Raw genomic sequence first — 15,059 nt, 5'->3', positions numbered from 1 at the left:
AAAATTAAGTATGAACAAACATAATTTTGAAATTATATAGTGAAACCCTTGAAAGATCTGCACTGACTCTCAAGAAGCCATTTTTATAAGTTCTGACTTAGTATTAAAGAGAAACATTTCCTGTTTAATGGGCAAGGTTCTTGCTGCTCCTTTTTGAAACTGTGTATGTGTGTTTGAATGGGTTTCCTTCTTATATTTCAGCCACAAAAAATGGATCATAACAAACTGAATGCAGAAACAGACATGAGATCTGCACAGAGGTATCTCCTAGCTTTTAAATTATATAATAATCCAAAATCTGGCATGGCAGCACACACCTGTAATGCAGGCACTTCAAAAGCTGAGGCAGGAGGACTGCTTCAAACTCAAGGCCAATCTAAACTACAAAGCCAGATTCTTGTCCCAAAAACAATTAAAAAGTACAACAGATTTGTATTTGTGTGTGTATGTGTGTGTGTGTATATGTAGAATATATGTACAAGTAATATAAACATATATATATATATATATATATATATATATATATATATATATATCTGTGTTTTGGTTTTTGATACAGGTTATCTCTATGTAATCCTGACTATCCTGGAACTCACAGGATATCTTTCTGCCTTCCCAGTACTGAGATTAAAGGTATGTCCCACCAAGCCGGCTATATTTTGTAAAGGAAATATGACAGCGATGCCTGCTTTCCCATTGTCTTTCATTATTATAAGAGGAAACATACTTGCTTCTCACTTAATGTCTCATTTAGTTTACAATATTTGGGGACTAACAATATATTTCTAAAATAGAGGACTTTTTTACAATGTGTAAGATTCTGGATTTGACTTGCATCATCACACAAAAAAAAGTCACCTTTGTTAATATGCAATGTTTTTATTATTTTGATAGTTGGAGGTCAGAAGAGGCATGAGATGTGAGAGGAGGGCATAAAATCCCTTGGGACAACAGATATAGTTCTGAGCTGTCAAGTGAGTACTAGGAATTGAACGTGGATACTCTGGAAAAGTAGCTAGTGCTCTAACTACTGAGCGATCTTTCCAGCCCATACAACTATTTCTACACTTGGAACTTTTTTATTTTTCATCATGAAAATTACATGACAATTCTTTTTTAAATATCGTTATAAAACGTTTATTTTTAGCTGTAGCTCACTAAGATCTCTTTTAATTAAACTTTTTTTCATATGCTGTATTCTGATCACGTTCTTTTGTCTTCTCAATCCCCTCCCAGATTTCCCTATCTCCTTACCCACCCAACTTCATGTTCTTTCTCTCTTGTATTTAAAAAAGAAAAAAGAGAAGAAAGGAAAAGCAAAGAAACCAACAAAACACAGAAACAAAAATCAAAACAAATAGTTAAAAGGCCAATAAAAAAATGTTTTAATGTCATGTCCATTATTTTTTATGTAGTAGTTTATAACTCCGTTAAGAATTTCATCCATTCTGATTATATTTACACTCCTCACTACTTCTCCAATTTGTCCATAAAACGACACAAGCATATACACTGTCCTGGGGCATACTGTGGTTGTTATGAGCAGTTAATGATTTCTAGGGGAGAGTCATCTTCAGTGATATGATCACTGTTAGTTACCATGCTCTAATAAGTAAACTACAGTCATGGTTAACAAGCAGCCCCAGTTAAACTCAATGAGTTAACAAAATGGAGCGTGGCAGACTGGAGTAAGAGCGCACATGAGATAAAGAAGGATCGCATTAGGGCAGGGAACTTCGGAAATCATCTCGCTCCTCACTTCCCCATCATCTCTAATGAAACCTTCTTGATGTTTGTGACTCAGTGGGTACAGATTTGGAAAGATTCGTTGTGGTGAATATTTTGAGTCCTGACCATTTAAACGTAATTGAGGGAACAAAGGGTTTATATATTTTTTGTACAAAGTTTTTTCTTACACTGTATAATTTTGTAAATAATTTGTTTGGTTTTTTTTTTTTCCTTTTGTGTACTAAAACTTCCAGTGTATAGATTTCAATAAGAATTGTTGTATTTTTGTATTTGGAGAGTGAAAATGACAGTAAATTAGTGAAACTGTAAGAAAAGTCTCAGTAGACTGACAGTTGAGCAAAATGAGATTCCTTTTCATATGATTTTTTTTAACCTTAAGATCAACATCTTTATGCACTCACTATAGAGAAAATTGAGGATTTATTTGGCTTTTTAGTTATTGGGGGCAGAGGATGAACGAGAACGGTGCTAATGTGAGAGATAGATCGTATTTTATTAAGGTTTTGGGTCCTTCCATATTCCTAAAAAATAACTAAAATTCTTTTCCAATGTGTTTAACTCAAAAATGAATTTAAAATATGGATTAATTATACTATTATAAAACTTAAGATTAGCATAAAATAGCTGAATATGTGTATATCTCTCTTTATATGTGTATATGTATATCTCTCTTTATCCCTTTCCACCAATCTCCAATTATTAGAATTTTTCTTCCAGGTGAACTCCACTCCATGACTTGTTTTCTTGGCATTTATATTTATAGAGATAACATTTAACATTTGAGGCAAATTCTGATGTCCTAGTATGAAAACTCTCCGTGTTGCAGATCTGCAGAGAGAGCTGCCAGTGTGAACAGTCAGTAAGTTTCTAGATTTCTGTCCAAGTCTAAAAAAGGTTACACCAAGGAATGCGGAATTTTTCTCAATTTCTTCTTGGAGCATTGGGAAAATGTCATCACTAAGTAAGATAATGGAAAACAGTCCTTTTTCCATGGAAAAGATCCTGGTGATGGATCATTATTTCAAAAAATAAATAACTAAATAAATAAATCATGTGAAAAGGAAGGACTCCAATGCCTCATAATGTAGTTCATTGTTTTATTTAATGGCATGGACTCACAGTGCACCTGTAGTACAGTCTTTACAAGACTGTGAGCATGTGTAATAGTATACAGAAGATAGTGTTGGATTTCTGACTGTTTGTACATTTAAATTCATATATGGAATGTTTCTTTTATCCATTACAATCGGAATTTCTAAGAAAAAAAGTTAAAGGAAAACATTATCATCTGTAAATGACTACTGTTTTTAAAAATATTTTCTTTTTTTAAAGATTTAATTATTATTATATGTAAGTACACTGTACCTGTCTTCAGAACACCAGAAGAGGGAGTCAGATCTCATTACAGATGGTTGTGACTACCATGTGGTTGCTGGGATTTGAACTCAGGACCTTTGGAAGAGCAGTCAGTGCTCTCACCTGCTGAGCCATCTCACCAGCCCTTAAAAGTATTTTCTTATGATAAGTTTTACTTCATATAATAAACTTTCTTCTCAATTTTACACAAACTTATATTCTCCTTTTAGACGATGATGTGATATTTTCTCAAATAACTACAATGCCTCATAATGTAGTTCATTATTTTATTTAATAGCATGGACTCACAATGTAGCTCTTGGCTGGCCCCAAGCTTGTTATCTCCTTCCTAACTCAGCCTCCCACTACTGGGATTACAGCTGTGCATCACCATGCCTGGCAATATTTAGTTTCCACAAAATAGTGCATTAATTAAGCTGTTATATTTATTTAATTCACTGTTCAATATGGGATGTTAAAACATAATGCTATTGTTACAATCTTACTGCACTTATTAACCTTTTCCACTTTAGGACTCAGTATTAAAACTTTCTTAAAATTCAAGCCAAAGTTATATATTTGATGATTATTCAGTATATATTGATCATTAAAATGATCTCCTAATTGAAAATGCTATATACAATTTAGTATCAATTAAACTTGTTTAAATACCTTCAAATGACACCATTTAGCTATTAGAAACTACACACAAGATCTAATCACACAGTACATGCCACCTTCTCCTTACAAAGTGCATAGCTCCCCCCCACCCAGCCCTGCAGTGTCCTGAATACTCTCCAGTCTTCCCCCTTGCATAGCTCCCCTCCTCAGTGTCCCCAACACTCTCCACTCTTCTCCCTTTACTTCCTCTCCTCATCCTGACCTTCCATCAGCTTGCTTAAGTCTCACTTTGCACTTCCCCCAGTACAGACCCTAGACTTATTTATATCACTAAGCCAAACTAATTCTAAGGCATGCCTCTAGCATGACATCATCAATAAAAATTCAGCCAAACAGAGAAAAGTTTAAAACACAGTGTTATTTAAAATAACCTTGATTCCATAATAGACTTTCAGACCCGGGTTTAATAAAAAAATTCTAAAACCTTTTCAATTTAATTTCTCTTTATTGTTACAAAATTTTTGCTTTTAGTAATTATAAAAAATGATTAAAAATAGCAAAGGAATCTTCATTTTTGTTTAAAATGTTCACAACTGAGCTAGTAATGTAAACTGAAAACTTAAATCTTGAATCTTTTAATCTTTGTACTAATGTCAGAATGAAACATTTGACAACTAAAGACAAGGTAAATACTCAAAAGAGACAGTACTAAGGCATTTCCTAGTAATTAACTGAATGCGTAAGAACAAGCAGAATGAATGTTACTTGTACATCAAAGCAACCATCACAACAGTCCCAAACTGTTCCTAATTAACTGCATACTTACGTAACAGATGGATCCACTTGTTTGTAAGCATGGGCAGCACAGGACCCACAGTACGTGTATCCCGCATGGCTACAAAGAAAACAGTTTTAAATTTAATCCCCAGGTTCAAAGTCCAGAGAGTCTAAAGAAAAGAAAACTTTTAGAAAATGAATTTAACTGCGATACAACTGAATTGAGTACAAGATTAAAAAGCAACTTAATTAATGATGCAACCTTTACAAGGTAGTAGAGAACACGCAATTGTTCCACACTCTATCCATTTATAAACTTGTAAAACGTTTTCTAGCTGTTGGTTATGTAGCTCAGTGATAAAGTGCCTGCTTGCATGTGTAAAGGCTTGGGTTTAATCTCAGCACAAATGGGAGTGGGGAAGTGACAGCTAGTTTGGTTCTGAGTAACAAAGAATAACATTTGGAGATATTCAATATTCAAGGCTTAAGTTGCTAATTCCTGATATTATGTAATCCGATCAGATATAATCTGATATTATATTATAGTACACTGAAATCAGCAGTGTGCTATATTAATAGTACCAACCCATATATCCTGCAATGATCATACATACTCTCCTGCCTTTAGCAGTAAAGAACTGAGTGTGTGTGTGTGTGTATGTGTGTGTGTATGTGTGTGTGTATTATGGCTCTCATTTTCTTTCACTGTCTTTCTCTTTTCATTCTCTGGCTTCAACGTTCAGTCAATTTTCTCATCACTTACAGAACAGCTTTGTTCTCTGATTATTTTTCTTTCTTGACTCATTTTTGCTACATCACTCCTATTGATCACTCCTAGACTCACACTTTATAGACAACGTTAAATCACTGGTGGATAGTATAACCTCCATGGGATAAATGTTTTAACAACTAATTCTAAAGGAAATAAAAACTATGCATTCATATGTACATAAGCTTTTCTACAATGAAGTATCACAATTTATGAATAATGATAAAATATGTAATACTCTATTATAAATTCTATGTAGCCTATTGATTTTTAAGTTCTATGATACTGAATTCCTATAAACAAGCTATGGTTGCAAAAATAAAGAATGGAGGGCTGGACATGATGGTACATGCATGAATCCCAGTACAACAGAACAGAAGCAAGCAGACCTCGAGTTAAAGGTCAGTCTGGTTACATGGTGAATTCCAGGCTATCCAGATCCTGCCTCATAAAGACCAAAGCAAACAAAACAAAAGTAATGAACAAATCCAGTAGGCCCATGGGCACCTGAAGCCAATAACAAGGCATGCCTTCATGCCTGCCTGTACTGCAGGACTATTCACAAAACCAAACAAAGTGATGGAACCAATATAAGTGTTCCTCAACAGCTAAATCTATAAAGAAAACTATATATACAAGTACATAAACACATATTCTACCTTACAAGAAAAAAGTAACAAGGCTAGGAGATAGCTCAGTGGGTAAAGCTCATGTGTCAAACTGTACTGCCTTGAATATCAATGCCCAGAGCCTGTGCAAAAGCAGATACAGTAGCACACACAATCCCAGTTGTTCACAATCAAGTTTGGAGGTGGATACAGTCCCAGGAGCCCAGAACCAGCTGTTCAAGTATGAAGCAACAGCAAATAAAAAAGACTCTGTCTCAAACAGTCAAAGACCAACACCCATAGAACCAGCCTGTAGGCATGTTGTGAGACGGTTTCTTTGTTAATGACTGACATGGGACGGTCCCTAGGTTGTATAAGAAAGCAAGCTGGTAAACAGCATTCATGATCTCCACACTTTAGCCCTGACTTTGCTCAGGAATGGGTTTTGATCTAGAAGTGTAAGACAAAACAAACCTTTTCCTCTCCAAGTTGTTTTTGGTCACTGTTTTATGATAGCAACAGAAAAAAACAAAATAGAACACCATCTCCCAACACACATAGAATTTTGTAAAACCACAGACAAAGACTGTAGAAGCATAGTTATGGGGAGACAGTAACAAGAGTACAAGGCCTCAGTCAAAGGGTTATGTGGTAAATACAGCAACAGTTGAACACTGTGTGTTTCTATTTCTCTCAAGGCTAGAGATTCAGTGTTACTACTACAGATGTCAACCCTTTCCAGTGATGGATGGACGGATGGACGGATGGACGGATGGATGGATGGCTTGTTCATCGCATGTTACATTCAAACTAACAACATCACTCTATCAACTTTGAACTTAGAAATGAATGGAATAATGAAAACACATGCATAAAGCTCAGTTGTTGCCAACAATTTTACTAATTTTGATGATCAGATAATAGTTTTCCTACATAAAGAAAAGTTGTTATGGGCTAGAAATGTGGCTTGGTGAGTAAGAGAGCTTGTTGCTTTTAGAGGACTAGAATCTGCTTCCTAGCACCCACATAGTGGCTCACGACCACTGTAACTCCAGTAACAGGGGATCCAAGATGCTCTTCTGACCTCTGAGAACATGGGTTTGATCCCAGTAACACCTTTTTTAAAAAGATGAAATAAAATAAATAAAAAGTCTACAAGGAGGTATTAATTACTATTCTATAAAGTAAAGTTCAAGGGATCGAGAAACTTTCATACTACAGCTTTCTGAGTGGTATGTGGAGTCTGACATCAAGTCATAATATAGTATCTATTATACAGAGTATTTGGCATATAAAATGCTTAGCAGTGGAATACTTACATACCAAACATTAACCCAGATGTTCTCATATTCTGTGTGTGTGTGTGTGTGTGTGTGTGTGTGAACATAGGTGTGTTGCACGTACATGTATGTACATTTGCAAGTAGAGGCCAGATGTCAAGTATCTACCTCAAGCAATCCACATTTTTTTAAACATATATTTGTTCATTTTATGTTGCATATGCTCACAAAGGCCAGAAAAGGGCATTGCATCCCCTGGAACTGGAACCAGAGGCAAATCAGGTAAGGAGCACTACACTCAGCAAGAGAAGTAAACAGCCCTAAAACCAAGCCATCTCTCCGGCCCAACATGTAACTGTTAATCCAATATACACCCATTTCTATCAATAATAAAGATGCTAAACATTAGCAAAAGACTTCTAAAACTTACGGTGCAATAATGGCTCTAGCAGGTCTTTTCGTAGACTGTACTTGTGAAAGCCAACCTTCCAGCTGAGCATTCAGCTGAGGTCCTGTGAAAAGACAAGGAGGACAAAGGAGTCAGCAAAGCAACATATGACAGATAACCATACAGTAGCAAAGTCGTCACTGAACCTACACAGTATCAAGATAACTTCTTGGGCAATAGACTCATCAGTCTGCATGTGTCAGTTTATCCAGCTGTAGATAGTTACCAAGCCATATGAGAGGGCTGAATAGCAACAAAGTAAAAGTTCTTAGAAGTGTCTTCATACAGATCAAAACTTGACAATTTGAGGTAACATTTAAACAGGAAGCAGAATAATTCTAAGTAAATGGAAAAGTGTAACTAAGTGTACTGCATTTTCACAGTTTCTTTGGTCACTGAAATGACATCCTGTGGCCTAGGAAGGCAGACAACCCAAAACCCAACTGTCTCTTTGATGGGTGGATTATTTAATGGAAAGTGAGATAACAAATTTCCTTCTGTGGAAGAAAGAAAGAAAAGAAAAGAAAAGAAAAGAAAAGAAAAGAAAAGAAAAGAAAAGAAAAGAAAAGAAAAGAAAAGAAAAGAAAAGAAAAGAAAAGAAAAGAAAAGGCATCCATGTAGGTTAAAAACTCCCACACGTCGGGCGTGGTGGCGCATGCCTTTAATCCCAGCACTCAGGAGGCAGAGGCTGGTGGATTTCTGAGTTCGAGGCCAGCCTGGTCTACAAAGTGAGTTCCAGGACAGCCAAGGATACAAAGAGAAACCCTGTCTCGAAAAACCAAAACCAAAAAAAAAAAAAAAAAAAAAAAAAAAAAAAAAAACCTCCCACACCCAGTGACCCATACCCATTCATTCCACTATCAAACTAAACAACTTCATTACTACAAAAAGTTCAATTTATAATAACTCACTCTCTTCAAATCCTATCTTTCTACTTTCTACTTTACTAGCTTAAGAATCCACTGACTTCCAACAGACCTCCAGACGTTTTCCACATCCTCCATCCGCCTTGCTCACGTCTTGCCTTGCCCAAGGTGAAATGGAACCAGCACTGTAATCATTCCCCTCCTGTGGCCTCACTGTTCATTTTTCCTTCATTCCATCAACAGTTTAAAGCCAACGTTTCACTTAACACAGTACCTCTATCTGAACAACTGAATGAAGCTAGAGACACTGCTTGCTACACCCATGTTAGGACCTGAGCAGGAATCCCCAGAGCCATGTAAGAAAGCGGCAGCACAACTTGTCTGTGATCCCAATGTGGGCTGGTAGGTAACAGTGGAAGGATTCCTGGAAGCTCCGGGCCAGCCACCAAACAGCAAGCAGTAAATAGCAAAAAAGGAGCCTGTCTCAAACAAGGCACAAAGGAAGGACTCATACCCAAGGTTTGGCCTGACCTTCACACACAAAGTGGCATAAGCACACCCAACACAATAAACAAATTAAATTAAATAGTAACACTGCCGTGTGGTTACGTTTAAACTTTTAAACTATAACCAGAGATTTCAGCTTTCCAAAAATGTCAGATCCCTACTCATGTTGAGAAATCTCATCACATTAGTGTATTTGATCTCATTTTAATCAAGAATTGAATCAGACTTTCCTCTTTCACTGTAAACCTCAAAAACCTCCTTCATTCTTTTTCTCATTTCCTTTAGGAAATAATTACACCTTTCACTTATTCAGACAATGATCAGATAGAAAGCAGCCAATCTTCTGTTTGCCCAGGACTTCCCCATGTTTAGCACTGACAGTCCAGCATCCTAAAATTCCTGAGCAACCCTGTCACGGAGCTAATCATTTTCCGTTCAGAGACCTACTTTACCTTCCTTCCATTGAGTTTGATTTCTCTATTTCAACAAACTCCCCTATTTCTATCAAAAGCCATACACACTACAACTATACTCAATCTAACTATGATTCTAAAAGCTCTGCTCTCACAACTGTTCCGAATCTCTTGCATTCAACCTTGCCCTATTGGACTTGACTTTTACCACTAAAATGTTAATGTACAGTAATTAATTTTTCTTTCTACTAAAACCCAGTTCTCTGACCCACTTTAAAGCAACTACGGCTACCCTTATTTCCTTCCCACTATCTATCCATTCTCTCTTTTTAACTTTTCTTATTAGATATATTCATTTTCTTTAAGGTCTGTTTTATCTGCACATATGTATGTATACAGCACATGAATGTTTGGGGCCTGCAGAGGTTAAGAAGGCACGGATTCCCTTGAACTGCAGTTACAGATGATTGTGAGCCACCATTGAGGTGCTAGGAACCCAGGTTCTCTGCCAGGGGAGAAAACATGCTCTTAACCTCTGAACCATCTCTCCAGCCTCTTTTTAAACTTTGTAAAGACCGGTCTTGTATATACTTGATCTGAATTCTGGGTCAGGCAATAACAACAAAGTAATTGAGTTTTCTTGCTAGGCACAAGTTACTAATATTCAGAGAACTTCTGCCATCAGTCTTTAGAAAGGCAACCCTATTACACTGCATTATGCTGCTCTTGTGTTAAGATTTTTAGATGTCCTAACATTACAGGACATGGCTGGTTTTCCTTTTACAGAATCCTAATTCTTCCTGAAGTAGTCCAGAGATGGTCCACACACCAATATTACCTGACTTGTTCACTCCAGAAAAGGGTGTGGATGTTGCCAGATACCCAGAGGTCAGCATGACCTCTGGGGATGATGCTAAAAAATTAACAAGCTCTCCAGGTGACTCTAATAGACGTTGAAATGTGAAGCATTCTGCCAAGAAGGAGCTTATTTCAACAAGCTATAATAATTGCTTCTAAGATACCTGGATGGCTTATGGCTGAGATTTTTATCATAAATCATAAATTAGATCTATAAATTAACAATAAGTGAGCACATCAACTTTACCTCCAGTCTACATAAGCCTAAAGTGACCTATACTACTTTTAAAGACTCACTTATTCTTTTTCTCCCTTTCTAAGACAGAGTCTCACTATATAACCCTGGCTGGCCTGTTTTAAAAAATAATAATAATAATAATAAAATAAAATAAGTAAAATAATAGTAAGAAGAAGAAGCGGGAAGAGGAAGAGAAAAGGAAGAGGGAAGAAGAGGAGGAGGAGACAATGGAACACAGTCCAGAAATGGAGTGCTGTGAGAATTATGAGTGCTTGTGAAAACACTCCAAGAAAACAAGAGGCTTGTGACCTCAGTTTCTTCAAAACACAAAATTGTTCTTGGACTGTTTCTGTGCTTCTCCCAGATGTATCAGATAGAAGTGAGTTTGCTTCAGATTTCTCATTATTTTTTGCTGCTGCTATTCAATCGAATGTTCAAACTATCCTTTATATGCCTCTATGGCAAACATGTTTTGCCACAAGCTGCTTGAACTCATGAGAACTTTACTCAGGTGGTTTTTCTTAACCCTCAGAGTATTAATTACCTGATACTCTGAATACAGTTGGCTATTGCATGAGACTTTAGTCTGTCCTCATTTATTGGCTCCATTCTCCCTGGTACCACCACCTTCTGCTGGCAGAAGACTATTTCGTTAAATAATTATATCTAGTTAAATTAGTTAGATAACAATGATGTTGTAGATATTACCTATGCAAAGATTGTTCTAAGATGAAGACTTTGGGACTGGAGTGATGGCTCATCAGTTAAGAGCACTGGTTGCTCGTCCAAAGACCTGGATTTGGTTCCCAATGCCCATAAAAAAGCTAAAAACTGTAATACCAGCCCCAAGGGACCCAACACTTCTTTCCGTTTCCATAGCACTGCACTCACATGGTACACAGGCACACACCCAGGCAAAACAGCCACACCATACACCATACACATCAAATATGAGATAAATTTTTAAAAAGACTGATTTTAGACAAAATAAATTATAGTATGTAATCCTAGATAATAAATGCTCGGGTGGTAAAGAGTAAAAATCATTGGGGCAGGAAGAGGAACTGAGAACAAATCATAGATTTGAGAGTCATTTAAAAAGGTCAAGCCAATGACAGAATGGTCGATGGACAAATGATGGCAGCAAATATTAAAATAGATCAAGAAACTGTACATTGTAGCACGTGTCTACAATCCTATCACAAAGTAGCCTATGCAGAATAATAGTGGACTCAAGGCCAGCTTAGAGGACACAGAGAGACACTACTTCAGAGACAGGAAGGAAGGAGGCATAGAGGAAGGGAGGGAAGGGAAACCAAAGTGTGGAAGATCAGACTCTTGGGCATAGAACCAAGATGCATCAATGAGGAAGGGAAAATAATGTAGGAGACTTGGGTGGAAGGAGAAACTAAGTTCAGATAACCTCGTTAAAATCCTTATAAAATTAGCATATAGAAAAAAGAAAAGGGCAGGAGAGATGGCCCAGTGGTTGAGAGCACTGTCTGAGCCAGGCGTGGTGGTGCACGCCATTAATCCCAGCACTCGAGAGGCAGAGGCAGGCGGATTTCTGAGTTCGAGGCCAGCCTGGTCTACAGAGTGAGTTCCAGGATAGCCAGGGCTACACAGAGAAACCCTGTCTCAAAAAACCAAAAAAAAAAAAAAAAAAAAACCCCACTGTCTGCTTTTCCAGAGGTCCTGAGTTCAAATCCCAGCCACCAACCACATGGTGGCTCACAACCATCTATAATAGGATCTGATGCCCTCTTCTGGTGTGTCTAAAGACAGCTGCAGTGTATTCATATAAATCTTAAAAAAAAAAAAAAAGATATCTATCAAATTTCATTGTTTCTATTCTCTTGTGCAAGATAAAAGTGATTTAAATAACAAGCAAAACACATTTTTTTTTTTAAAAGTAGGCAAAGAGACAAGCTGGAAACCAACTTCATACAGAAACAATACTAGACCTGCCCAATGGTAAACTTGAGAGGCACTCCAGTGTCCAGGGTGATTAACTGTCTCTGCTTCAGCTACAAAAGTGGCTGTGATCAATTCCTTGGCCACCAACAAGAAGACCTGAAACTTCTCTAGAGTGTATACCTGGATTATCAGGTGCTGTGAACAAATAAAAAAACACAGCAATTCAAGAGAGAGAGGAAAGTACAAGGAAGGCAAAATTAGGAGATATTCAAAAACAGGAACAGCAGCTGAGTATCAGGGCGCACACCTTTGATCGCAGCACTCTGGAGGCAGATGCAGATCTCTGTGAGTTTGAGGTCAGCCTGGTCTACAAAGTGAGTTCCAGGACAGCCAGGGTAACCCTTTCTCAAAAAACCAAAACCACAACTACACACACACACACACACACACACACACACACGAGCACTCAAAACTCTGTAACGAACATAAACCAAGACAGAAAAAGCACTCAACAGTAGATTCTGCGGTTATGAAAAAAATCAGCTAACCATGCATCAAATACTTTTTTTAGGGATCAAAAGCTCTGTGTGCAAATGTTTACAGACATAATGGGTTGACAGAAAAAAAATGCAAATGAAAACCACTCTAACTTAAGGTATTAAGAAATACAACCTTGGCCGGGCGTGGTGGCGCACGCCTTTAATCCCAGCACTCGAGAGGCAGAGGCAGGCAGATTTCTGAGTTCGAGGCCAGCCTGGTCTACAAAGTGAGTTCCAGGACAGCCAGGGCTACACAGAGAAACCCTGTCTCAAAAAATCCAAAAAAAAAAAAAAAGAACAACAAAAAAAGAAATACAACCTTGGTCATTAGCAATCACAGTGAAGAAAGCTATCTATTAATATCATGTGAAAACCAACATTATATCTATAGAGACAGCAAATAATGTAAATCTAAAACTGCATTATTTTTGTACCAACATGATTACCATCAGTGTAGAGAAAACGTTGAATACTCCTGTGGTTGCAAAATTCAATGTGGGGCTAGAGAGCTAGTTCAGCTGTTAAGAGCACTGTTGCTCTTGAAGAGGGCCCGGGTTTGATTCCTAGAACCCACATAGTGGCTCACAAGCCGGGCAGTGGTGGTGCACGCCTTTAATCTCAGCACTTGGGAAGCAGAGGCAGATAGATTTCTGAGTTTGAGGCCAGCCTGGTCTACAGAATGAGTTCCAGGACAGCCGGGGCTACACAGAGAACTCTGTCTCGAAAAACAAAAAAAAAAAAAAAGAAAGAAATACAAAGCTAGTGACTCCCAGCCATCCACAGCTCCAGCTCTAGGGGACCTGATGCCCTCCTCTGATCTCTGCAGGCACTAAGCACACATTTGGTACACATGCATATATACAGGCAGGTAAAACATATAAGATAAAAATTAAAAACTCCAATTTTAAAAAGCAAGGTTAAATATACAAAATAATTTGTATTTCTATCTAGTAGCAGCAAAAATCTGAATAAAAATTTTAAAACTTATCTAAATATCCTCAAATCTTTCAATTTTTAAATTTTTAGAGAGAGAGAGAGAGAGAGAGAGAGAGAGAGAGAGAGAGTGTGTTTGTTTAAAAGACAACTTTGGGGGGCTGGAGAGATAGCTCAGCAGTTAGGAGCACTGACTGCTCTTCCAAAGATCCTGAGTTCAAATCCCAGCAACCACTGGTGGCTCACAACCATCTGTAATGAGATCTGATGCCCTCTTCTGGGGTGTCTGAAGACAGCTTCAGTGTTCTTACATGTAATAATAAATAAATCTTAAAGAAAAAAAAATTAAAAAGAATAAAAGACAACTTTGAAGTTGGTTTTTGCCTTCCTTCTTTGTATAGGTTCCAAGGATTGAACTCAAGTCACCAAGCTAATGCACAAAGTACCTTTATTTGCTAAGCCACCTCACCAGCTTCAAAACATAAAATTTTTAAAGATAAATTTTAGATATAATCATTTATTACCATACTTGGGAGGCAAGAACCACTTAATAAAATTCACTGTCCATTCTTCTTCAAATTCTTTTAAGAAAATAAGGTAAACACACATGTGGCAAATCTATGGCTACCACCATATTTAACAGTTATGATCGGGCTGGTGAGATGGCTCAGTGGGTAAGAGCACCCGACTGCTCTTCTGAAGGTCCGGAGTTCAAATCCCAGCAACCACATGGTGGCTCACAACCATCCGTAACGAGATCTGACTCCCTCTTCTGGAGTGTCTGAAGTCCACAGTGTACTTACATATAATAAAGAAATTAAAAAAAAAAAACAGTTATGATCTGAGTTCTATTATTCTAAGATCAAACAAGGATGCCTGCTCTTAACACCTCTGCTCATCTATTCACTTGTGAGCAAATGGATCTATGTTTAGAGATGAAAAAAGTGCATTTTTAATGGTCAGAGTTTGTATAACTTTTATCTACATATTCACTTTAAATATGAATACATGCTAACAATCCACTACAGTACTCACAGCAGTATTTCATGCTAAGGAAAGTATAATTAAAAACACCAGCATTTGGTTTGGTAGCAGTTTCCATCTGTGGACATCAAAGCAACTCTTAAACATATTAATTACAGCCTTTCTAACTATCCTGTTTACTATTAGCAGAGTACAA

The 15,059-nt window shown here is 37.3% G+C and overlaps 1 protein-coding gene across 4 annotated transcripts in view; it reads right to left on the bottom strand.

Annotated features, from left to right (window-relative positions):
* Positions 1 to 15,059, bottom strand: part of Memo1 (mediator of cell motility 1) — a 102,672-nt gene that overhangs the window by 52,846 nt on the left and 34,767 nt on the right. For all 4 annotated transcript variants that reach the window (XR_003835272.2, XR_003835270.2, XR_003835271.2 and 1 more), the window contains 2 exons: positions 7,591 to 7,672; positions 4,553 to 4,621 (listed from right to left, as the gene is read on the bottom strand). Coding sequence is in view for 1 of the 4 variants with exons in the window: in XM_021186335.3 (XP_021041994.1) it covers positions 4,553 to 4,621; positions 7,591 to 7,672 (151 nt within the window). In the remaining 3 variants the exon portion in view is untranslated. The remainder of the gene's footprint in view (positions 1 to 4,552; positions 4,622 to 7,590; positions 7,673 to 15,059) is intronic.

This window comes from Mus caroli, unplaced genomic scaffold, assembly GCF_978045245.1.
Source record: "Mus caroli unplaced genomic scaffold, Mus_caroli_1 scaffold_18, whole genome shotgun sequence".
NCBI lineage: Eukaryota > Metazoa > Chordata > Mammalia > Rodentia > Muridae > Mus > Mus caroli.
This window is presented reverse-complemented; position numbering and strand designations above follow the sequence as displayed.